Source organism: Idiotropiscis lumnitzeri, chromosome 1 (genome assembly GCF_059441095.1).
Source record: "Idiotropiscis lumnitzeri isolate Australia: NSW breed Sydney's pygmy pipehorse chromosome 1, RoL_Ilum_1.0, whole genome shotgun sequence".
NCBI lineage: Eukaryota > Metazoa > Chordata > Actinopteri > Syngnathiformes > Syngnathidae > Idiotropiscis > Idiotropiscis lumnitzeri.
The window spans coordinates 21560281-21582761 of record NC_142391.1 but is presented as its reverse complement, the minus strand read 5'-3'; the positions used below and the strand labels follow the sequence as shown (position 1 = coordinate 21582761).

At 40.4% G+C, this 22481-nt stretch overlaps 1 protein-coding gene across 17 annotated transcripts in view; it reads right to left on the bottom strand.

The window, feature by feature from the left end:
* Window positions 1-22481, bottom strand: part of camk2b1 (calcium/calmodulin-dependent protein kinase (CaM kinase) II beta 1) — a 37521-nt gene that overhangs the window by 12097 nt on the left and 2943 nt on the right. For 4 of the 17 annotated variants that reach the window (XM_088288528.1, XM_088288547.1, XM_088288568.1 and 1 more), the window contains exons 3-13: window positions 22125-22184; window positions 21982-22036; window positions 21436-21501; window positions 15015-15087; window positions 13741-13843; window positions 13296-13379; window positions 13098-13192; window positions 9813-9935; window positions 9644-9727; window positions 9436-9478; window positions 2470-2507 (exon numbers count right to left, since the gene is read on the bottom strand). In XM_088288528.1, the coding sequence (XP_088144654.1) occupies window positions 2470-2507; window positions 9436-9478; window positions 9644-9727; window positions 9813-9935; window positions 13098-13192; window positions 13296-13379; window positions 13741-13843; window positions 15015-15087; window positions 21436-21501; window positions 21982-22036; window positions 22125-22184 (824 nt within the window). Of the gene's footprint in view, window positions 1-465; window positions 499-2469; window positions 2508-6254; window positions 6351-9435; window positions 9479-9643; window positions 9728-9812; window positions 9936-13097; window positions 13193-13295; window positions 13380-13740; window positions 13844-15014; window positions 15088-21435; window positions 21502-21981; window positions 22037-22124; window positions 22185-22481 lie in introns of all 17 variants that reach the window. The other 13 variants (XM_088288535.1, XM_088288557.1, XM_088288578.1 and 10 more) reach the window with 5 other exon arrangements.

Sequence of the window (22481 nt, the reverse complement as noted above, 5' to 3'; positions counted from 1 at the left end):
CCTCAACTTGCTTGAAAATTTATGAATTGCCAGGGTCCACAACAAGAACTTTGAGTAGCACCGCCTTGAAAGTTAGTTCAAAAGTCATCCATCAATAACATTTTCACCAATTGACAAGAAAATTGGTGCGCAAGTCACAATAGAACATACAAAAAAGTCTCCAGGGCCCATGGACTGAATCAAACAGGAAGTCAGCTATTTTGGTTTTAGGGCGTCCATTTTGGACAACTCCCTAAGTTTTTTTTCCTTCTTTTTTTTTAAGCCCTCAATGTTTAGTCTGATGTTATATCCCTGTTCCTACTCTGTGAGAGAGGACAAGGTTCCGAAGCTGCTCTTTTGTTGCGATTTTTTTTCTCCATTAATCTTTGCATCACTTTTTGTGTGACTTGTGAAGGAAACTTGATTTCAGCTCCAAAAGCAAAGAAAGGGGAGAAAAAAAAAACGGAGCATAAACAGCATGCTCACCATATACTGCACAGTCGAGCTGGACTTGCGTTTCTGTCCTCGGGCCAAACGATGGATGGATGGATGGATTTATTGACCAATGGATGGATGGTAGTGAGAAAAAAAAGCAGGGGAGGGAAGGAAATATCAAGTGACCCATGAAATGGCAGCAAGAACAAAGACAGCACTTCTCAACCCAAAAGATGGAGACAGAATGAAGCGTCACCTGCCTCTGAAACAAAAAAACATCTTGACGTGTCAATGCAAAATGGAAGTGAAAGTGGTTCAAGTCATGAAGAAGCAGAGTAGGACAAAGGAAATTTGGGAAGTTCCATGAAACATTCATGGTGGAAGTTTGGAAGAATGACGGAAGAAAAGAAAAAAAAAAAGAAATGGAAAGAATAGAAAATAAAAAAGAAGGACACAAGCATAAAAAGGAGCCTGTTGCTAGGCGACCATTGCATCTATTTTGGGCGTCTGAGTTTCCAGGGTCCAGACTGGCAGCTATTCCTGGAAGCCCGGATACACACACACATGCACTCACATGCACACACACACAGACATACGCGCTCGCGCACACTTGTGGGGGGGTTGGAGGTCTTGGTGGGAGAATTGGGGGGTTCAGGAGCAGAAAGAAGATGAAGCCGAACACGTTGACAGACGGCGACGTTTAATAATTGTGTCGATCAAAGATAATTATTGAGGTGCTGACATGAACGCATGCGTTCACAAACGCAGTCCCATGAACGCATGTGATGTAATCCACAGCAATTTCCATTTGTGAATTCACCTGTTACTATTTTTTTTTTTAAATATGTGATTTGCAGAAAATCACAACTTTCTAGATCCAACATGTTTTTTCCAGAGGTGAGACGATGAATCAAAGGAATTGACACTATTGTGATCTCAATAGAAAATATTCTCACATCTGTCATCACTCATGAAAGCTGACTGATTATGAACTTTTGTTTTGTTTTGTTTTTTCATAAAAAAATAAGACCCCTGCAAGCATCTGCTTTTACTTGGGGAAACAAGGATCAACATTATCTGCAGATTTTCTGACAGATGTTGCAGAGCAGAAAAGCAAATTTTCTGTACTGTGGAAATTACGTTCTGTTTCGTAATATTTGTCTCTTGTTTTTATAATCTGATTACTTAATTAAACAATTATTAAAATAATCGTGAGTTGCAGCCCACATTTTTTTTATTTTATACAGTGATGCCTTGAGATACAAGTTTGATTCATTCCATGTCCAAGCTCATGAAAAACTCACGGGCACCGCTGTATTTTTTATTGGATATTTTTATTTTTAAAAAAATCTAGTCATGTTGACGTGGACATAAAAACAACATCAAAAAGCTCATTCCTCTTTTTTTTTTTTTTTTTTTTTTTTTAAATTGGCCACCAACTCCTCAGAAGGTGCCCTCTTAAGGAAAATGTCATTTAATTTTATGACAAAAAAGAAATACCATGTAATAATGTCATAGTACCCCGTTCAATTTTTTTTCTTCTGAAGAACCTAGAACCAGCTTTTTGCAATAAAAAAAAAAAAGAAAGAAAAGAAAAGAAAAAAAAAAAAAGAACAACTCATCAACAGTATTTGTTTTTTTAGTATTCTTTCTTCGCTAAGATGCCATCCAAGCCCTGCCTAATTAGGAAAGTAGTCCAGTAGTCGTATCTTGAAGTGATTACGGCACATCTCAATTGATTTTTGTATGTTGGGAAGGAGCTCTGTTTAGCCTGACTTGTTAAAGAAAGTTAAGGAGGGGCATTTTTTTAACTGCTTTGGGATTCTAGTTGGTGGCTTTTACTGCATACCGTTTAAACTATTCAAATGGGCTAGACAAAACATTTTTTAGGGGAATTGCTTGTAATTACTAATTTTTTGCTATTTGCAGCAGGGCTTAGTCACAGCCTGTATTAAATAGCGGAGGATTATGATAAAAGGACAAAACGACACATGAGGAAGAAGTAGAAAGCAGAAAAAGAGGAGAATGAAAAAGAAGCAAGCGAAGCGCGCTTACCTTGACATCGGCCTTCTTGTTCAGCAAAGTCTTGGCTGCTGTAAGAACAAATACAAGGCAGAGACGGTGAGCCAACGGGCCAACACCGACAAAGTCAGAGCAATATGTGATCATTTTGTAGCGTACTTGAAAACGGTAAAACATTGCAGATTTTGTGTTGTCCATCCGGCTGTTTGGAATTTGGTAGCAATTGGACAAAATTGACGGACGTGCCTACCACTTTTCATGCCGCTAAGTGATATCTATATCTCTTAAATTATATATTTTTTTCCTATGAGATCATTTGCTGTGACCTTTTTACTTTTTATTCTTTTTTTTTTTAAGGTTCTGAGTGGATTTTCAAGTCCAATCACACACAATCACGTCAGCAGCTGGCAGTGTTACATAAAAGCCTACTATTTATGATTTTTTTTTCTCTCTCTTTGCCTCTTACATATATTCATTTACAACCTAGAAGCTATTCAAATGTTTCTTTTTTTTCTAAAGAAGAGGTCTTAATTCTGCATGAGGTTCCCATCTATAAGTCGAGATGGGGCAAACGGAAGCGTGGAATACTCAGAGACAGATTCATGCTTCTCGCTCAAATAAGGTTCCAAAAGAAGATGTGATTTTACATTTTCACCACCATCAATCAAGTGAATTGATTCTAATGAAGAAATATGTCACTCAGCCTAATTAATTATCACAAACCTCTAAAGTATACATTATAAAAGTTAATCTGACTTTGAAATTGTCTCCTTTCAACTTGGGGTTGTATTCGGAGTGTTTCACCTTTGTCATAATTGTTATTTCCTAACGTTTTCCTACACAGGGATTTCTTGGCCATGCCACTCCCAGTTGAAGTTACCGTCAAACTATACATAAGAGAGAAGTACACATTGTGTATTTCAAAATCAAAATTAGATCATTTCACGTGGCACAGTGGTTGAAATTCACTGGTTTAACCTAAAAGGGAAGAAGAAGAGTAAAAATGTCGTTTTGTTTTCCAAGGCCGCTGTGGAAAAAAAAAATAAAACAAAAAGGCAGCATTTGCGCTGTAGGAAGTTCAGGTTTTCTCCTTACCTTTGCAAAAATTACACATGAAGCAAGAAGAAAGACAGGAGGAAGAGATTAAAAAAAAGAAATAAATAAAACAAAAAGCTCATCAGTTCAGCATGCGCACCATGAGAGGCGAGGGTGGGCATGGATCAAGGGGGCGGGGGGGCCCACATGTGTAGAAAAGTGCAGGCGTAGGTGCAACTTTTTCTAGGCCACACGTCTGAGTAGATGCTGATTCTATTTGCGAGTGAATATGCAAGACGGTGGCTCACGTTGAGCCTGATAAAGGGAGGCAGCCCAATATAAATGTTTGATTGGTGCTCAAAGAGACCAAAGGGAGGGGCCGGGGGTGCTGTGTCGAGGGTCCCAACGGAGTGACAGAGTCACTGCTTTGCTGCGCTGGACTGTCAAATGCAGCAGTTTGTTTACACTGCTGGTCCCCTTTTGACTCATAAACAGGGATGGGCAAGATGGGACAAATTGACGCTAAGTGCTGAACACGGGTAAAAATAAATTAACCACTGTGTGCTAAAACTACTAAGCACTGGCTACGTTTTCATGGACAAAATTTCTTTAATCCGAACAGAGTTCGGATTAAAATTATGATCGGATCCATTGTTTTGATGGACACTAACATGTGGATCCGATTAGGACTTCCATGTTCATGTATCACATTTGTGATCGGAACAACCTGTTCAGATTGACCAAATATAGTGAAATTAGTTGTAGACGAAGAGGAAGAAGCCGAAAATCTCGCTGTGTCTTTCTACTTTAAACGTTAGCGTTAATTTGCATGTTTTTCGCATTTGTGCTGTTACGTCGAGTTAATACTTCCTAAAGAGAGCTGCAAATGCAGCAGTTCAGTCTTGCGGCCGCCATGTCTTTCACTCGCTCTGCTTCAATTAGCTCCTGAGAATAACAGAAACGTGTATAATGACGTCTTGGACATGCGCGGTTTGTTCCGACGTTTCGGAATAAGTGCTGTCATGCGCCCTGATATGAGTCGACATAAACCGCCCCTCTCCTTCGGAATAAGATCTTCATCGGAACGAGCTTAAAGAATTTTCCGAATGGGGTCTCTACAGGAAGCATTTTTTATTCCAATCAGGCATTTTATCTGAATAAATGGGTCTGTGTAAACATAGCCAATGAAAATAAACTGAGTCACACTTTGATTACAATGTGGTGCAGCCGATAGGAAGTCAAGACAACTTCATGCATTAAGTTAACCCCAGTAGATGAATCCGTTGAAGCACGGTAGTGTAGTAATGGTTGTAGTACGCAACGTGGAGAGTACGGAGTGCAGTCTATGAAGTTTAATGTAGCGGAGTGAAGCGTATGTGTAAATTATCAAGTGCAGACTATGAAGTGTAATGTGCGAAGTGTAGTTGATAAAGTGTAGAGTGCAAAGTGCTGCCTCCATGAGTAAAAAATGTTTTTATTGTCTTTAGGGGCTCTAGTTTTTTTTCTCCCACACACTGGGCTTTGCTTCCACAGGTAAAAGTTCACTCGCAATGCCGAGTGTCACCACGGTAATGAAAGCCGCACTCATTGGCCTGACAGTATCCTTTGTGTCCCTTCATTTATTTGTCATCTTCGTAAGAACCAGCCCAGCCTCGCATCTCCAACAGTGCTGACATGCACCACAATTCTTGCTCATAACCCCTCCCACCATCCTCATCGTGCCCCCGCCACCCACTCCATGCAGCATTCACCCCACAGCTCCCGGGAGGTTCCATCTTTCAAAACCCAGCGTCCTTTTGTTAGCCAGAGGAAAGCGAGAGAGAAAGAAGGAATAATGATGGAGGGAGAGAAGGAGAGAGGAAGAAGGGGAAACGATGTTGGTGATAGAATATAAAAGGAAGAGGATGGAGGGGAGAGAAAATAGAGGACAGGAGGAGGAGGAGGAGGCGCTCCGCATGGGTGCAAGCCATGCTTTGAGGCAAGTGTGATGATGATGATGATGATGACCATAATGATGAAGGTGGGGGGGTTTTATCACATATGAAGTCAAGTAATGAAGTGTAGCCCGGCCTTCCATCTAAAGAAGTAGAATACGCTTTACTTTTGTTATGATACAATACAATACAATTTTATTGATATAGCGCATTTCACAACAGCTGGAGCTGTAGTGATTGTTTTGAACCGCAACTCACTCAGTAGCACCCTCAGGAAAGTTTGGGGGGGAGTGGAACTATTTATTTCAAATTTCAATTAAAAATTTTACAATCATGATCGATATTGATAAAAAAAAATCTATATACTTTTTTAATTAAAATTATGCAAATCTGAAAAAAATGTTCAATTAACATGTGCTTCACAAAGTTAAGTTTTCATTTTTGTTTTGATATATATATATATATATATATATATATATATATATATATATATCGCCTGAATACAATTTAAAAAAAGTCAAGCTTAAATTATAAATACGTAAAATGTAAACATTGAAAGCATTTTTGCTTCATTATACAGCAATTAACTTGTTTTCACAGTTGTGTGACGGTGAGGAATGTTGACTTGAAACCTATTCATAAGTGTGAATAAAGGTTGAGCATTATTTTGAGTCGAGGTCTAAAAATTGAACACGAGATGGAAGGCCTGCTAAGGATGTAAATGCGCAGGTTGACATGGTCAGCCATCACGCTCTGAGCTTCCATGCTGAGAGAGAGTGGGGAAGGTGCGGGGGTGGGGGGGGGTTGCAAGGGGGCGGCATGCCCACGGGTCGTGCCACCGTGCGCTACCTTGTTCCACCAGCCCCGCGGCGGTACCCGTTGCGGTACCCGCGGCGACCGAGACCGGAACCACAGAGGCCGGAGCGGTGGTCTGCCTGCTGCCCACTGTCCACAGCCGACCACGCACGCACGCACACAGGTGGGAAAGAGAGCATTATGTGACAAGGACGGAAATGAGCGTGATAGGAAGTGGGAGGGGCAAAGAGAGTTGAACGTCCGATCGCAAATCGGGTGGCTATGTTTGAGTGACACACAAGACAACAACGTCTGCCAGGTCAAGAGAGAGAGAGAGAGAGAGAGAAAAAACGTAGTGTGCCAACATCCCAGAAAGTCAATTCCACGGGTAGATTGAGAACTCGGAAACAAAGCTTTGCTTTAACTTCTGAAGCATCTGCATGCTAGTACAAGGTAATGGAAATATCATTAAATGAATACGAATGAAATAGCCGTCGCATCCGGGCGGAAATGATCTTATTGACTCAGAAAGCAATAAGACCGCTCGCTTGGGGAAGCCAGGAGATGCTTGCCAATATATTAGGCACGCCTTAATAAAAACCTGGAAGGAACAAAATTGGTTTTGTGTAAGCTGTGACTCGTATAACAGAACATGAGCTCAGGGAAAAACTGTCGTAGAAATGTTCATGTGCCATTTTTCAGAAAGAATGTTTAAAAGAAGACATTTTATCGCAAAAGTAACTTTTTATTGGCTAAAAATAGTTGTCAAAGCTTTTGAGTTCAAGGGCTGGCAAAATTAAAGCGTTAACTCAAGATCAATTAAAAAAATCATGCGATTAAATATTTTAACTGAGTTAACTCAATTTTATTGGCTTAAAAAATGAATTTGTATATCTTGCAAAGCCAAATTCAACCACTATACTGTATAAGCTAGAACAAAACACTTGAGTAGCCACTGGGCCTTGCAAACCAACACTGCAGGAGTGTTGCTTGTGGACAGAACTAAATGTACTACATAAGTTTTGAGAATTGTTTCTAAGAAAAATGCTTGTAAAAATGACTCCTTTGAGATCGTATTCAAGGATCAAAGAAAGCTATTAGAACAGTCTTTGATTTAAAATACACTTCATATTAGGTAATTTTGCAATAAATACAAGATATTATTCAAGTAAATAAATACCTGTTAAAAGCTTCACAAAAAATAGTAGTAGAAAACATTTGATTAAACGCAATGAATTACAGATTTTTTTGCGATTAATTAGTTTAATTTAATCGCTCGATAGCACAAATAAAAACACTTTTGGTCACAATAAAAAGTCGTAGTCTCACAAGAAGGTAATAATAATTTCAATATTTTGATATTAATTTAACTCATTCACCACCAGCCCAGTAAAAAAAATGGATTTTGACGTATTTATCCGTCAATGGTATTGAATGAGTTAATTGGTGATGAACGCCAAATTTGAACAAGTGAATTTTAAAAACACTTTTTAGTAATATTATGCCTTTCATTCCAGGAAAAAAAATTAAAGTAGAGTATCTATCTACTTATCTATGTCAAGCCGCTCGCTTAGTCGCAACGCCCAAGTTTCGTTAGAAGTCACACTCGCCGTGGTGAACTACCAGTTGTTATTAAGACACCTTGGAACTATTATAAAATGTAATGGTAAAAATAAATTTTTCATTCTCTCTCTCTCTCTCTGCATTACCTGACAATTATGATGTGAAACACTTCCTGAGGAGGGCAAAAAGAAATGTGGTCGAGAGCAAAGAAGAACTAGAAGAAGACAGGCAGAGAGGCAGCAGGAGCACACAAACAACCCAAACGCGGACAACTATTTGGCTGTTATAAACCAGAACAGTTGGCCATAATCACCACTAAAAATAAAGTCATATCTCCATTTTGGGTTATCAGTGATGTAATACCTCACATTTTTCGTATATTTGCCATATTTAACTTCCAGTGACCAGTATGAAAGTACGATAATGCAAAATTTAACACACTTGTTCCCCATTCACGTTCGAGACTCAGTAATAAAAAAATAAATAAAAAAATTAAAAAAACAATATGGGATCAATTTGGACATTTTCATTTAAGGGCCAACTCACTTTTGTTGACTGTAGTTTAGACATGAATGGCTGTGCTTTCAATTATTTTGTCCGGACATTCACAAAGTTATGCAAGTTGTACACTGACTGAACTTTAGTCTTCGTACGCTCTCGTTATCATATGATTGATTGTGGAATTGATGTGTGTTCATCTGAAGCATCTTGTAACTAGTACGAAAAGGATTCAACGTATGGCAAGGAGTATTCCAAAATGCACACTTTTATGACCAAAGCAAGCAATGGCAACTCTCCCAGTCTGCTTGGCATTATCGGTTTGACACACCCAGTAAAAAATCAGACCTTCAAAATAAAAGCTTGCAATATTACTTGGGCCACATGAAGGCTGACTCATATCATATCAAGAGTATTTCATAACGGTGAACCATATGTTAAATGTTCATTTGTCCACTTTATTTGTCATTTATATTGGTTTCCCTATTTATAACTTAAGTTGTTCTCTGTAAAATGTCGGGTTTGTCAATATTTTTGGGAGTCTGGAACAGATTCATTGGGTTTATATTACTTCCTATGGAAAATACTGTTTTGGTTTTCGTGCGGTTTGATTTTCATCAGACTTTCTGGAATAGAAGATGTTCCTCTGTCCTTTAAAGTGGAGCAAAGTGGCATTTAATCAGTGTTGCCCCAAGTTGCGTAAATATACTGTGAGATACTGGACATGCACACAAATACGAGACAGAAGTCAGAGCCATTCAAGCAAGCTGCGAAAATGAAGGTTACAAGGAGGCAAAATTGAGATATTCATTCACAATTTAACAGCGATAAAACGTTGAAATAGACATGTACCCCCCGCCCCCCATGAAAAAAAAAAACCTGTGTGGGAAAGAGTAACCGGAAACTGTTTGGCACAAACATACCCGCTGAGATGAAAACAAAAACAAAAAAAACAAGTGCATCAATGGATGCTTGCCGAAGAGCATGCCGACATTTTAGCCAATGTCACATTGTGACCGACAATATTGAGGCAAGCGGTGGGATTGTCCTCCAAAATGGAGACATGGTCCTCCCTAAGCCAAAGTGTCATTGGCTCTCTTAGCCTAGGTGCAGCTCATGCACGGCTCTTCAAGTGCTGAAGGCAGTGATTCACTCGTGTGAGGAGGAGACTTACCGGAGAAATTCCGAGAGACCAGCATGGTGGTGAGGATGGCTCCCTGGGTGGGAAACAGAAAGAAAAAAAAGGTTCAAGGAGAGCCACATTTACATTTGATGACTATGAAAACATTTTGGACTGAAATTGAATCCAAAAAAACGCGCTGGCGAGATAAAAACGGATCAAGAAAATGAAAAGACTGAGGAGAAGAGTGAGGCTCGCAGACCTTGAGTTTCCTCCTGGCGTTGAACTTCTTCAGGCACTCCACCGTCTCCTGTCTGTGCATCATGGAAGCCACTGTGGAGCGTTGCTATGACGACAAGAGCACAATTAGAAGATCCACAGTCCACATCAAGATGGCGACTCGCCACACGTGCGCTGTTTGCGACACTTACGCAGACCCACGGGTGCTTGAGGGCCTCCTGGGCGGTGATCCTCTTGGCGGGGTTGATGGTCAGCATCTGGTTGATCAAGTTTTTGGCCTCCGGGGTCACCGTGTCCCACTCTGGAGAAGGGAACTAAAAGGCAGCAGAAGGCAAGTGAATGTGATGATGATGATAAACAATATGAATCATTTGACATCAACTGAGTTTGTTTGTTTTTAGCAACAGAGGACGCGATCTCATGTTAAGTAATATGTCTGGGTTGAGGTTACAAGTCGACGTAATGCTGCTCAAGTTGTTGGCACGCAGTTAAAAAAAAGTGACCCTAGGGGAGGCTTCCACCCCCTGAAATATGAATGAAAGCGCCGAGTTACGTAACGGCGGCCCAAAAAAGAAACAGCGGCACAGCTGGGAAGTGAGAACGGAGAGGAAGCTAGACCGGAGGAAGTGAGTGGAAACATGAGAAGAGCAAAGTGGAAGAAATGCGGGAGAGGAAGCCACAGAGAGGACATTTTGGGAAAGAAGCTAGCGCAAGGGATGACATTTCATTGAGCTTTTTACTAAGCCGTCTTTTCAATTACCTACCTACTCATCCATCCTCTACTGACCTAGCAACCCATTTACGTTCAAACCTATGCACCTCGCTACTTACTCATCTACTTTCCTAACTATAGATCCTCTTTCAAAGCTACCTACCTTCCTACCTACCAGCCTTACTTACTTACTGTAAGATAAATTGAGGATCACATTGACTTAAAGTAACTTTATGTAATCAGTTTTGTGTATTTATGATCATGTTTATATACACTCATTAATATTTGCACACACACATACTGTGACATTTATGTTATAGCATACACGCACACAGCTGGAACACACATGCACACGTTGCTTTAACTACACACAGACACAGTATCCTGAAGATGTGTTTAGTTAAAGTAACCTTTACACCGTGAGTTGTCATTTTATGCTTGCTGTCTCCTGATGATTAGTTATTGATGTTTTCTGTCTTCTGCTGATTAGTTTAGTCTAAAACAGACCACCATTGTTAATTCATCTCCTGTATTCTGGTGATTTAGTTTAGGCTAAACAGACCTTCATTGTATTCTAATTTCTTGTGATTCTTGAGTCAAACTAATAAAAGCCGAGCTGGTGAGAAGAGGAGAGAGAGGAGTTGCATGGAGCGGCTGCGAGCAGGCGAGCTGCTGCTCGCGGCCTCTCTGTCCCACTCTTTTCCCCCGCCGGCGGTGAAAATGAACAGCGGTGTCTGGTTCCTCCTGGCCATTCAGCTAGCGTTTTATTTCGGCCGTTACATTTAGTAAGTTATTTCAGTAAGCTCTCCCAAAATGGGCATTTAAACGTGACATTTACCCACCCACCTAGTATCTAACAACCTGCATACCTGACTACCTATTTACTCTCTACCTAGTACCTATTTTCCAACCTACAGAATGACCTACCAATTAGGGCTGGGCGATATGACCTAAAATCAATATCGCGATAAATTAGGCAGTTTTACCTCGATAACGATAAATGCGCGATAAATTCCCCCTGAGGACCAAAATCAAAATAAATGCAGGAAATGCATATTAACTGCTTTTTTTATTGACCAACTGGTACGCATTACTTTCAATGAAAAATAGAAGTACAAAAATCATTTGAATAAACATTCAAACTAGCTTGCTTTGCGTGACTTGAACAATGTCACAAAGAACAGGAGAAAAAGGCTACCTCTCACAAAATCTTTTTATGTAAATATATTGTGCCGAGATGCTGTAATTCCATTTGCAAAGGCCTAGATTTGTGTAAAGGTATCGTGTAAACAATCTAAATAATGCCATGTGCAAAGGCGCTAGTCGCCTGTAAACAAAATGCTAAATAGAATGGGGAAAAAAATGTCAATGGAATGCCAATGCCAAATAAACGCATGTGCTTCATCAGGAAAAAGTGCAGTCTCGATTACCCTGGTGCGCAATCGCCACTTGCCGTCTATGTAATGCACATTCAGGCGCAAACAGGGATCCATATTGCGACAAGACCACAAGTCGGATGTGGATGCAAAATGCTTGACATGTCTCCGCTCCCGTCCCGATGTTGTCCATATCGGAAGTGCTGTTTGCGGCAAATATTTTCGTACCTCTTGTCGGCTACTTTCATGAGGCGTTTAAATCCTGTCCGCTCCATTGTAACAAGAGGAGCTCTATCTTTAGCTATGTGCTCGGCTATCGCATCCACCTCTGAGACGTTCTCTCGTATGGTGTCGCCTCCGTTATGGGCTGTTGTCACTTGTCCAAACTTGCTCCTCACTTTGAACTTTTAGCACAAGCTCCAAGTCAACAGCATGGTTGTGTTGTGGGTGGTGAAAAAGAAAAGGTTGGACGCGCTGTTTCCGGTGCTTACGACGCACTTTGTAGTTCATGTTTTTTTTGCTTAAACATCGTCTTTATGGAACCCAAAACATTTCCAAACGACAGATGTCCACTTCATTTTCGGGACAAGCGCGACAGGAACAATTTCAACTAACGTTACTTCGTCCGCAGCCGTGTCAGCCGCTTCAGGATTTGAATCGCCAGCTAGGAACGCGTCTTGTTTACATTCTTGTTCAGAAGGGAGGAGTCACGTGACTACACGCGCTGGAGTCGTCTTAAAGGGGCATGAGCATCGCCGCAGACAGAAAAGACTTCTTTTTCTTTTTTTTTTTAGACACCGAATTTACCGACATGGGCAAAATGATGTCGGTCATTCTAATAAATTTCGGTAACGGTAAATTTTCGGTTTATCGCCCAGCCCTACTACCAATCCCATTTCTTACCTACCAAGACAACTACCTTCCCTACTTATCCATCTGGTTTCTGACCTACAGCACCTATTTACATAGCTAAGTACCTAGCTACCAACCGAGTACCTACCTGCCTCTATACTTAACTACTTTCCCACCAACTAACCGAAATATCAACCTCCCTGGAATTTACTGTCCTAATTTGTCACCTTTCAAGAACCTAGCACCCTGATGTCAAACGCATTTCCTGTCATGTCACACTGCACAGGCATCCAAATGCCCTAATGACAAAGTACCTACCAACCAACATAACATCTTACCTAGCACCGACCTAATTATCTACCTACAAACATACCCATCTCCTTTCCTGCCTACTACCAACCTAGATATTTACCAACAATAACCTATAAAAGACGGGAAGATTAAAAAAGGAAGCAAGCAGAGACGAACTGAGACCATGAACAATTAAGGAAGATAAAGAGGAAATGAGGAGAGAGGAGACAAAGCTGGGCTCTCACGTCGTAGGCCCCGGCCTTGATTTGCTGGTACAGCTTGTGCTGGTCCTCGTCCCAGAAAGGAGGGTAACCCACCAGCAGGATGTACAGGATCACCCCTGACACACACACACACACACGCACGCACGCACACAGTTATAAGTGAAAAGATGTTATGTCGAGGATATAAAGCAGAGCGTGATCATGTTAAGTGGAGCTCACCACAGGCCCAGATGTCCACAGGTTTGCCATATGCCTCCTTCCTCAGGACCTCGGGGGACAGGTAGCCTGGTGTGCCAGCAAAACCTACATAGAAGAACATGACGGAGATAAAGTAGAAACGTCAGGTGCCGTTCTTTCTCATGTTAAACTTGTCACCCATTCAAAGCATGCAGCAACATTCCACAAACTTTACTGTCCCAAAAATGGTACTGTGGAACTAGAATGAGACGACTTGTGCTGCATTTGATAATAGTTAATGGTGAGTTTAAATTTGTCCACCAGATGGCACTATTTTTCTCCATTCAAAGCATGCAGCAACATTTCACACCGTTTAATGTGTCCCGCAATAGTGACTCACAACTGAATACGATAAGTGACTGTCTTTATTGCTGTTGTGTGATGATGTGTATGTGTCTTGCGTGTCTTTTCTGTTTTGTCAACTTACCGAACCAGGCCTGCTGGTCCCCCTGCACCTCGATGGCCAGGCCAAAGTCGGCCAGTTTCACCGCCGCATTCTTGCATTTGCTGGCCAGGAGCAGGTTCTCTGGCTGGAGGGTTTGCACATGAACACAGCAGACACAAAACACAAAGATGGATGCTATTTAAAGACATGACACATTTCACTTGGTCCCACCCAACCCCCACCCCCTTCCCTACGCCTTCAGCCTGACACGGTGTGCTGTTGCTGTATAGGCTCAATCTCGGTGGCCCAGATAATAGCATGTCTCATTATTCTCTGTCAGAAGAGACTCTAATAATGGGCCTCTATCCCCACTTGGCCCCCCTACTGTCTCTCTCCTGACATTGCAGACTTTTTTTTTCTCAGCAAGAATAGGACCGTCTCAAATGAGGGACTCTCAAAAGTCACTTTTTAATTCTGTTTGACTAATTTACCACAACGTTTATTTATCTTTCTGTCCCTCTGTAGGTGCTGCAGTTTTTGTTAGCAGTTAACTTTATTGTTATATTGCCATAATGTAACAGTTGTGTTATTAATTAGAATAAAATGTATTTAGTTAAGCAAAATTTTCATTTTGTTATTGAAGTAAACTATTATACGTACACATAACTATGGACTCATTTATTTTATGAACTAGATTAAATTATAATTAAATTGAATTAATTAAATACATTTGAATGGTGAATCATTATTTTATAGATATTAACCATCAGTCATGAAAATTTTAATCCTTTGTTGTATTGAATAAATTGATTCATTAGAATTTAAAACACTGAATTATTTAATCATTCAAGCAAACTATAATGCATAGAGTTAATTACTTATTTTATTAAATACTTGGGTAATTCATTATAAGGAGAATTTATACTTTTATTCAAAATTCAAATTACTTTGATACTAAAGTTAATTATTTTACATATACATTCTGTACTTAATTACAAATGAAATTATTTTTTACTATTTTTTTAATTAGTAGATTATTTTTTCATTATTAAAATATTAAACTATGAGACAGTGACAGTTTAACTCTTTATGAATTGAACTATGTATTCATTTGAAAACATTATTAGTCACAACATGTTTGCATCTTTCACACGTTACATTACTGGCACTTGAGCACAAATGTTTAGCCAGCTCCGGTCTAAATGTTCCGGCACCCAAAACAACAAGAAGGGGCCACAGGAACTTGTGGCTCCAGAAATGTTATGTTCCAAGAATGGAATGTTTGCCGCAAAAAACACAGACACGGCGTTACTCACCTTTAGGTCTCGATGCACAACACCCATTTGATGGCAGTGAAGCACGGCTTCCAGGATCTGCTGGATGCAGTGGCTGGATGCAAAAACAGCAGAAATGCTACGTTGAGATTTGTTATTAACGTTGTGCATGTATGTGTGTATATTTATTATTTGTGGAATAAAAACATCTATAACATTACATAATGTTAAAAATTATATACATCACTAGACTCAAATATGATGATGTCTCAACTAAAGGTATAGATGTATAGGTCTGTACATTGCCTGGAAGAATCCAGCTGTGGGAGATGTGATCTCATATACACAAGCATACATGCACGCACGCACGCACGCACACGGCTGTGGATGTGACACTGGGTGTGAACTAAAGCTAGGCCATGCATGTGATTGCTGCACGCTGAGACCTGAGATGCAATCAAGCCCGTCTGTTAGTCCGTCTGTGTATCTTGCTCTCTATATATCTGTCTATCGAATCATCCATAATGTTGTTGAGGACTAACTGACATTATTTTAAAGGTGAGGGCCATAAATTCCAATCCCTCGTGTTATTTCTAAAGGTCTACCGACAAATTGATGACACCGAGCCTAAAAACATTAACACGACGGTGAGTTATTGGAAAATCCAATTTTGGAATGTGTTAAAGCCAAAAAATTCAAAGTTCAAGATTCTTTGCTAAAAGCAATAATGTTTATCAGTTTGAACATTAAGTATTTTTTCTTTGTAGTGTATTCGATTAAATATAGGTTGAACATGATTTAAAAATGATTGTATTCTGTTTTTATTTAACATCCCAACATCAATGGAATCGGGGATGTACCTTTATCATGAACAGACCCACAAAAAAACTCTCAGAAGACCATAACACAAGAATAGAAACAATAAGTCTACCACTTATGTTTGAAGCAATTGTTTTTTGCCCAGGAGCAGGCACTAGCATTCTACTCAAAAATTAATTTGGTATGTCTATCAGGAGTAGACCCACAAAAAAGTCTCAAGTGGCCATGCCTGAAAAGTTCCATGCCAGGAAGTCTGCCATTTTGCGTTGAAGCCGCCATTTTGTCTCAAGCGCACCCTCTACAATTATATTAAGAACTGCCCCCAAAGCTAGTTTCACTTTGCAACATTAAATTTGGTAGGCCTGCCTATCATGAATAGACCCACAAAAAAGTCTCAAGTATTATTTGGTTTTATTCATTATGGTTAGAAGCAACCAATTTCATCGGTTTGACCCAGACCAAACCAAACAGGACCCAAAGTGATTAAAAAAAGGCAGTGTTTCATTTGAGGGTGAGGTGTTTAGTTGTTCAAGTGGGCAACACACACTGCAATCCATTGAGGCACAGCATCTACTGTATTAGAGCGGAGGAAGCTATTTGAGGACGAAAGCTAAATGGAACGCTTATGTATCAGATGAAAGTGATTCACGGAGGACGCGGATAACTGGTGCCAGGCTATTTTTCCAGCGCTACACGGAAAGAGAAATGTGTGCGTGAGTGTGTATGCATGTGTGTGTGGACAAGGTGCAATGAGCGAGTGTAATGTGCAGAATATGTGACTAATAGCAGGCGCTCAGAGACACGCAGCCTGCAGGATTCACACCCACAGAGTGTCTAGTGAGTGGGAGGACTGAGAAAGAGCTGTACGCCTGTGTGTGTGTGCGCGAGTGTGTGCGCGTGCGTGCCAACATGCACCAAAATCCATTTCTTAACAAAGACCAGCGCAGGAATCTTCCTATTGCGTCCTTTTACGTCCGGCTATTTATAAGCTATAATAAACAATATACCCGAGGACTTTCCCAACACCGAAAATTGACCAAATTTTGCACTCGCGTAATTATACCGATAAGAATGTACGTTCAGACGAACTCATCCTGCAGGAATGTTTTCAAAAATTCAGCCCTTGACAGTTCCACTTAACAACATGAACCAGTTTTAGTGTGCTACCATGAGTAGATCCACAAAAAGTCTCAAGAAGTCATGCTCGAAAGAAAAGACACAGGAAGTCTGCCATTTCGGCTTGGGGTGACCATCTTTGGTGTATTGTATCAGCTCACCCTATCCGAACATTTTAAAATGTCAGCTCTTGAAGACAGTTCCACATAGCAGCATGACGTTCGATAGGAATGTCCATCATGAGCAGACTTCCAGAAAAGATTCAAGAAGCCATGTCTGAGAAGAAGCAGGACGTCTACCATTTTGGTTTAAAGCGGCATTTTAGTTTAACATAGCAATAGGAAATTTGGCAGATATATCCATCACGAGTAGTTACAAAAAAAAAAAAAAAAGTCAGAAGAAGCCATGCTTGAACATCCCGGAATTTCACAATAATGGGTTTGAAGTGGAATTTCCAAGGTCATTTGGGAAGAAACCCATCCAACCGGAATATTTCAAAAGGCAGCCTGATATTCACAGTTATACAACAATTACAAATTGGAAAGTTGGTACGAGCACTTCTTTCATTTTCCATCTTCAATGTTGACCCTGAGGCTTTTGCTAGTAAATACGCAACACCTAACAGCTAACTGCGCAACTAGCGTTGGCGGAGTAAAATATGTGAAATATTGCCACATGCTTTGAATGGGGGGAAATGGCTGACCTATATTCACGTAATACAGCCAAAATGGCATGACAATAGCCATACCAAAAATAGTCAACCATGTGCCCCCTAGTGGAGGAAAAAAATTCCAGCGCATCATTAACTCATTCACTATCAGCCGAGTGAAAAAAATGGATCTTTGACGTATTTCTCCGTCAATGGCAGTGAGTGAGTTAAATGTGTCAAACATTGAGGCAAAAGTGATTCTGACACGGTGTGATGGAGAAGAGTTCCACGTTTGACTGCGTGTGTGTGTGTGTGCGCGCGTGTGTGTTTGCGCGTGTGTGCGTGCGCGTGTGTGTTTGCGCGTGTGTGCGTGCGTGCGTGTGGGGGTGTGTGTGTGTGTGTGTGTGTGTGTGCACACGTGCGTGTGCAGTGTGTGATTCCAACTAATTATCACCGCTAATTGAAGTCCCACTTCCCGTTGGTCTCCAAGGGAGAGGGTGGGTGGCGGGAAGGGAACTGGCCTTGATGACTGACATTAAGACGCTGGGAGGGAGGAAGGGGGAGGGGGGTTTACGGAACCTCAGCTGCTACACTAAAAGATGACATTTGATCGAAAAGCTTTAGAATGCAAACACAAAATGTACAAGATCAACAGGTTATCAACTTTGTTTGCATGGTTTCCCAAATTTTGTTTGTGTCCAGAACTTTGGACTTTGGATATTTTCAGATGATAGCATTTTAAAAAAGTTTGCATATTTCTATCTTTTTTTTGTTTTTTAATGTTAGCATTTTCGGATGATTACGTTTTGGACAGTGGCGTTTTTAGGTGTTAGTGTTCTGGCTTTGAGTTTTTGGTAGTTGAGCTTGTGAATGTCTACTTTTCCCCAAGTTTGCGTTTTTGGATGTTTGAATTCTCTAATGTTTGCATTTTTTAAGATTGCTGCACGATTTCTGATATTACTGTTTCAAGATGTTTGGGTTTTAGGATGTTGGGATTTTTGACTGTTTTTGTTTTCAAATGTTAACGTTTACAGATGTTTGAATTCTTGGATATTAACAGCTCTCAAATGTTTGAGTTTTTGAATGTTAGTACTTTGGAATGTTTGCATTTTTGGTTGAATTTTCAAATGCTTTTGTTTCCAATTATTTGCGTTGTCTGATATTTAAGTTTTATAATGCTAGAGGATTTAGATATTGGCATTTTTACATTTCATTTTAGCTTTCAGATGTGAGCATTTTTTGATTGTATGCAATGTATAATGTTTGCATATTAAAACATTTCAGTTTTTTTGAATGGAAGCATTTCAGGATGCTTGAGTTTTTCGGTGTTAAGCATTATTGGATGGTTATTCACATTTTTGCATTTTCAAAATGTTTTCATTATGCATTTTCTGACTCTTTGTGTTTTTGAATGTTAGCATTTTCGAACGTCTATTGTTCTAAAATAAGCATTTTCGTATGTTTGAATTTCCAAATGTTAGTTAGCAATTGTTTCCGTAAAAATGTGTTGTTTTTTTTAGATTTTTTAAAGGTATGAAATGTTTGAATTTTCACAACTTGTGAAAGTTTTGCATTTTTAAAGTTTGTGCTCCAATAAGAAATCCGAACCAAGAATATTGGCAAACAAACGCTGCTTGCCCGCATCCGATGCACGACAATCCTCAATAAAACAAAGATGTTTACTGGAAAGAGTGGTCTGTCTTCATTAAACCTAATGGAGCAGACTAATGGCACTAAGTGAGCTTTAATAAGTCGACTGAGCCCTAATCAACTGCGTGCATCCACTCTTGGTCTATCTCTCTCTGCCATGACTGAACTTATCAGAACAGATCCAGATTTCAATATTTGCCTTCAGAACTCAAAGCGAGTCATTCATTAAACGGCAGTGAGCAGCCATCTTTTTCTACAACGTAGGGACTTTTACTTTTTTTTTGCCTACTTCACTTTCACCGGCTTTGAATGGTGAAGTGTCTGCCGACTGTCTGTCAAGTGGATCGAGTCTGCCTGTGAGTCAGTGCCTAATGGTGGGAGGGAGATATATAAAGCAGCACGGGGAAGAAGAAGAGGAAACAAACCTAAACTTAGAGGAATGTGCTCTTTTTTTTCGCTGAAAGGTGTTGAGAGAAATGGGAGGAAAGTCACCTGTTCCTAACCATAATGGGCGACATTTCGATGTCTGACAAGCTTGTATACAAATACAAGGAAGCGACGCCTATTTGCAGTTCAAGAACTCATATATTACAATTTGTTACCATGGAACCTAAACGACAGTAAATTATATGCCGTTTGTGAGCTCTTTCGGTATTGTCCAAAACATGCCGCAAGATACCACCACCTGACAAATAGAAAAAAAGTTATTTCTGTAAAGCCGTGCTTCTCAATTATTTTCTGTTACACCCCCCCACCAAGAAGAAAACAATTCATACCAATGACCCAACCTATGGATTTAACACGAAGCAGTTTGGCAGATAGAGAACAATCCATCAAAAAGGAGACTTCAAGCCTTCTTTTTTTGTTCCCAGGTGAAGTTTACAGTCACACACACAATAAAAAACAAGGATGCGCATTTAGATCTAAAACAACCACACAAGGTAGCCGCAACTTTAGATAACAAGTCAGTGTAGCTTAATCCTAACCCACAATGCACAACTCTAACAGCACATGTGTTGTGGTGTTATAACCTTTCAAGCAACAGATATTAAAACATCTGCGAAAAACAACTGCTATTACTGTAGCTTACTAAAGAGTGACCGTGTATGCTCAAATGTCTGTTTGAGACTTTACACAGGTGACCAAGGAACACCCACCTGAAGAAGCAGTCACACTGAAGCATTCTATTTAATTACCAACTTAACTGTATTTGTACAGCACTTGGAGACAACCATCGCTGTATGCAAAGTGTTGTACATGGAGCAAAAGTAAGCCATACACCAACAAACAATAACACAAATTAATCAGGACAACCGTAGAAAGCATAAAAACAGTAAAGCCAAAACCAAGTCTCAAGCTGAGTTTTAAAGATGAAAAGCAAGGGGGCGTGCATAATGTTTAGCGAGAGGTCATTCCAAAAAGAAGGGCTGGCCACGGGAAAAAGGCTCGATCCCATCTGAGCCTTCGCTTAGTCCTCGACACCTCCAGTAGCGTCTGGTCCGCAGACCTGAGGCACCGGGCAAGTGTGTGGGGGTGGTGGAGGCGAGGCCATTTCAAGATTTGAAAACAAATAATAGAATCATAAAAAAAAAAAGAATTCGAAAACGGACAGGGCGCCAGTGAGGGGACGCCAGAGTAGGAGTTATGTGCTCCCTCTTACGAATACCAGTCAAGAGGCAAGCAGCAGCATTTTGGACCAACTGGAGACACTTGATGGAGGATTGGCGGACTCCAAAATAAAGCGCATTCCAGATATCAAAATACATGTTTCAAACAAATCATAAATGAAAAAAAAAATAACTGCAAGCGTAAAATATGTGGAAAATCCTGCTCATTTTGTAGTGTCTGTGTGTAAGATATGTGCCTTTACGAGGCGGGGCAGGTAGAGTGGCATCTGATTCGCACAAGCGTGTGTCTGGTCGTGAGCTGAGCCTGACAGCGTCATTTTTGCTTGAGTGTGTTTGGAGTATGTTGGTGTGTTTTACTGTTCTGCTGCTGTTCAGAAAACATCAAAGACTGTGGCTCTCCTTTCCCACATGGGAGGGCATTAAGTAAACTGGGAAAGCCCATGAAAAACCATAACGTGAAAAAACACTACACTGGAGGCGCCTTGCTTCTTGAGGCAATTGAGGCAAAATGGGATTAGTGCGCAGTTAATCCACTCTCAACAAGTTTGCTGTCGAACGAAACCGGAACAAAAAAGTAGTGCATGCAAAACGTCGCTCCTACCTGGCGTCAGCCTCACTGTAGTACTCTCGGGCTACGATGTCCTCAAATAATTCACCTCCGGTCACCCTGCATGGCAACACAAACACACACATTTAATAGACACGTTAACACACACATGAACAGTGTCTGTGATTTCTTTCCTCATCCCCTTCCCCAACCTACACGGTAACCATGGAAACTAGAAGGGGTTCACACAGAGCGATGGATGCGGATGCCGTGGGAGTGGGTACAAGATTCTGGAAGAGTTATGTAATTGTTTATGAAGGAAAACGGGGGAGCAAGGAGGAGAGTAAAAAGAGGAGCGGAGGAGAAGAAACAAGAGCCGAGGACAGCAGCGAGGAAATGAGAAGCAATGAGTGGAGATTAAATAAAAGAATGAAAAAGGGGGGAGGAGAGCAGAGGAGAGGAGAGGAGAGGATGAATGAGAACGAAATGGGGGCAGAAACAGAAGGAAAGGAAAAGAGAGTAAAAAAAAAAGGAAATAATAACCTTGACCTTTAACCTTAACTCCTATAAAAGGAAAAATGACGAGATTACTATACTTACAAGTCAAAGAGCAGATAGTGGAAGCCTTCCTCTGATATGCTGTCATGAAGACGAACTGCAAAGCCACGCAAATACACAATTTGTTGAGCTGAAGCAACAATATTAATCTCGTAACGTGTGTGTGTGCGTGTGTGTGCCCTCACCGATGTTGGGATGTTTGAGCAGGCGACAGATGCGAGCCTCTCGTTCCAGCTTCTGGTGATCTGACAGATGGACAACAAAGTTAAAATTAAACAGAGAAGAAAAGAAAAGACAGCTTGCAAAGGAAGCTTTTTGAATTCATAACATGATTTTATCGTATTCATTACAATTGGCCTCCACGACTGTCAATCAAATATAAGTCCCGCCTCTTTACACCCCTTTTAGTTTTTCCATTGTGGATTTGACTTTAGCTGTGATGAAAAGAGGAACATGAACCCTTAAAAGTGGGCCAGATGTGTGTTTTTATGCATTTCAATGACTAATTTAAAAATGTGAAAATTCAGATACATTTTCAGGAA